This window comes from Seriola dumerili, unplaced genomic scaffold, assembly GCF_002260705.1.
Source record: "Seriola dumerili isolate Sdu_G_001 unplaced genomic scaffold, Sdu_1.0 BDQW01001417.1, whole genome shotgun sequence".
Taxonomy (NCBI): Eukaryota; Metazoa; Chordata; class Actinopteri; order Carangiformes; family Carangidae; genus Seriola; species Seriola dumerili.
In genome coordinates this window covers 718,966-721,722 of record NW_019175672.1, presented here as the reverse complement: position 1 = coordinate 721,722, position 2,757 = coordinate 718,966, and the positions used below count along the sequence as shown (strand labels likewise).

Genomic DNA, 2,757 nt, shown 5'->3' with positions numbered 1-2,757 from the left:
CTGAGCTGTACGAGCTGACGACGGCCAAGCTGGACCCGGGCGGCTCTGGCAGCCGGGTGGCCGACGCCTTCGCCCGCCTCATGTCCACCATGGAAAAGACCAGCACCTCCACAAGGTCAGGGGTCAGAGGGGGGTCAGGGGTCAGCAGCTGTTTTTACCTCAGACTGTAGAGGTCATGTGGTCGTCATGACGCTCACCTGTTGCTTCAGTTTCTTTATTAAATCATTGGAGTCAAAACAGACATGAAGCGAAAAGTCGACACAGCTGATGATTGAAACAATACACAAGAGTTTCATATGTGACAGAGTCAGGTGTGTGTGAGAGGTCAGGTGTGTGTGAGAGGTAGTGGGGGTGAGAGAGGGGGGGGGGGGGGGGGGGTCACACTCGTACAAAGAGGATGATCTGCTTTCTACCGAGGTCGCAGAGGAAACGTTCTCCCACGTACGCGTCCGTCAGCTCGGGGAAAGTTTAACAGGCCTGCGTCAACACGTGGTGCGAGCTTGGTGTGGGAAAAAAAAGCCTCAATAAAAGGGGAAGAATAGGGTTGATTAAGACGCTTTAACGCCAACCACAGACTCCTTTCGTTCCTGTTTTAACTCCACACACCCTGAGACCATGAATGAAGAGCAGGAAGCGGGGCACCTTTTCCTCACCCGAGTCCTGATCCAAAGCCAGACCTGGAGAAAAAAAAAAATCAGGTCCTTCCTTTCATCTGAGAAATGGGTTTCAACACTCAGCCGGCTAACAATATAACGCCTCATATTGCTTTACAAGTTGAGGTTAGTTTAGTAGGTCAGAGTCTGTAAAAGAGAAAGAGAGAGAGAGAGAGAGAGAGAGAGAGAGAGAGAGAGAAAGAGCAGGCTTTGTGCTGCAGGTTGAGCATAAACAATGTACTGGAGTAAGAAAATGACTCTTTTAGCAGTTTATTTTTCCGCAGATACAACGAGGTTACGAAGGTGAAACAGCCACCAGACGCTCACCGTCTCCCATCTTCACCCTCTAACAAGTGTAAAACTCTGTTACAGGCTTCCGAAGTGACTTTCAAGGGCCGTATAATCTCATCTAGTGAATCAAAGACAAGGGAGGGAGAGGAGATGAAAGTTTCTGATGTTATCAAGGTCGAGGGAGGAGGAATCTGGAAAGACGTTTGATCGGAAACGACCGGTTAAAGAGTTCTGGAGTAAAAAGTTACTTTCAGGGAAGTTTGGATCCAGTAGACGAGATAATTTTACCGGTGCGAGCTGGTTTGAGAGGTTTTGTTGTGTTTAGTCTGGTTATCCAGTGGAGGTGCCAGTGCAGATACACAGAGACCACTTATCATGGCAACACCCAGCGTTTAAATCTGACTCAGAGAAAATCTGTCCAGCCTGAGCTGAGCTGCACAAACTGAGGCTGGTGCCATGCAAACAAAACAGTTGTAGCTTTAAAGCTCCGATGAAATAACGATGGTTTTATAGCAAAGTTTACAAAGATGCAACAGCAAAACACGTTCATATCGCTAAAAGAAAAGACAACCTTTTAAATAAACAAGCTAGAAACCATAATTAAGCTTCACTGATTAGTGAATGAATCAAATAATCCATCAGAAATAAAGTAGTATGCAACTATTTTGATAATCAATTTATCATTCAAAGTAAAAATGTCAAATATTTTCTGATTTTAGATGAGAATTTGCAACTTTTCTTCATCACATATGATATTTTATTAAATATCTTTGAGTTTCGGACTGATGAAAGGAGCAACTCTAAGATGCCGTGACATTTCATAGAGTAAGGAATAATTCATTTAACACTTGCAGACCTAAAGCAAAGCAGTAATAGTTTTAAAACCCCAAAGAAAAAACAATCAGATGCAACAGCAAAGCATTTAGTCTCTTATAGACGTTTATAATAGTAAAGAGGGACAAAACAAACCAAAACAAAACATCAAAAACCCTCAACAAAACAACCCTATTACCAAAATCACTATATGTAAGATAATAAACACACCAGGCACAAGTTTAGGAGTTGGAAATACTCCATAAAGTGTAAGAAAAAGTCAATAAATTCACTATATCGCTCCATGAAAACACCATAACCTCCTGTAGAAAATATTTCAGTGTCTTTGATAGAGAGGACATCATTTCTAACTGCACCAAAAGACTTTAAAATGGCTCTTAAAGATATTTTGCATGTTATGAAATGAGGTTTACGGGTGTTTTCGTGTGATTTTGTTCGTGTTTTTTTTTTTTTGTTTGTTTGTTTTTTTACCTGGTAGAAGTAGCGACGAAATCTCCTTCCAGCAGCCTGAGCTTGCAGAACAAAACTCCGTTGACAAAAGGCACCGCGGTGAGCTCCTCCAGGGTCAGATGAGTCTGAAACTTGAATTTCTTCTTTTTCACGAAGAAAGCCATTGTTTCACTCGCATAAAAAAAAAAAAACACGGCTAAAGCTAGCGGAATGACCTGGGGGATACTATTTAAAAACTAGCTAATGTAAACGAAGTGTCCCTGCTGCTCCTGCTGGTGTTTTAGTTTGTGTTTTCATGCGAACTCCGTTTCCCCAGAGATGATTCAGCACAGAAATCTGAAAACAAACCAAGCGTTTCGGTTGATAACGTGTATAAACGTGGGGAGAAATTTAACGTACGTGTTTAAAAAAAAAAAAAAAAAAAGTAATGTCGGACCTACCTGGAGACATGTCTTGTCCCGTGAGGTTTGTCCGCAGCGGTGCAACAACGTACAATGACAGAGAAAACAGACGCTTCATCTCGTTTTCT

At 42.3% G+C, this 2,757-nt stretch overlaps 1 protein-coding gene across 2 annotated transcripts in view; it reads right to left on the bottom strand.

The window, feature by feature from the left end:
* The window catches only part of fam102a (family with sequence similarity 102 member A), a 33,330-nt gene extending 30,573 nt beyond the window's left edge, over positions 1-2,757 (bottom strand). Inside the window, exons 1-2 of one of the 2 annotated variants that reach the window (XM_022768138.1) lie at positions 2,669-2,757; positions 2,250-2,564 (exon numbers count right to left, since the gene is read on the bottom strand). In XM_022768138.1, coding sequence (XP_022623859.1) covers positions 2,250-2,392 — 143 coding nt within the window. In that variant the 5' untranslated portion in view covers positions 2,393-2,564; positions 2,669-2,757. Of the gene's footprint in view, positions 1-642; positions 678-2,249; positions 2,565-2,668 lie in introns of those variants that run through there. The other variant, XM_022768139.1, reaches the window with a different exon arrangement.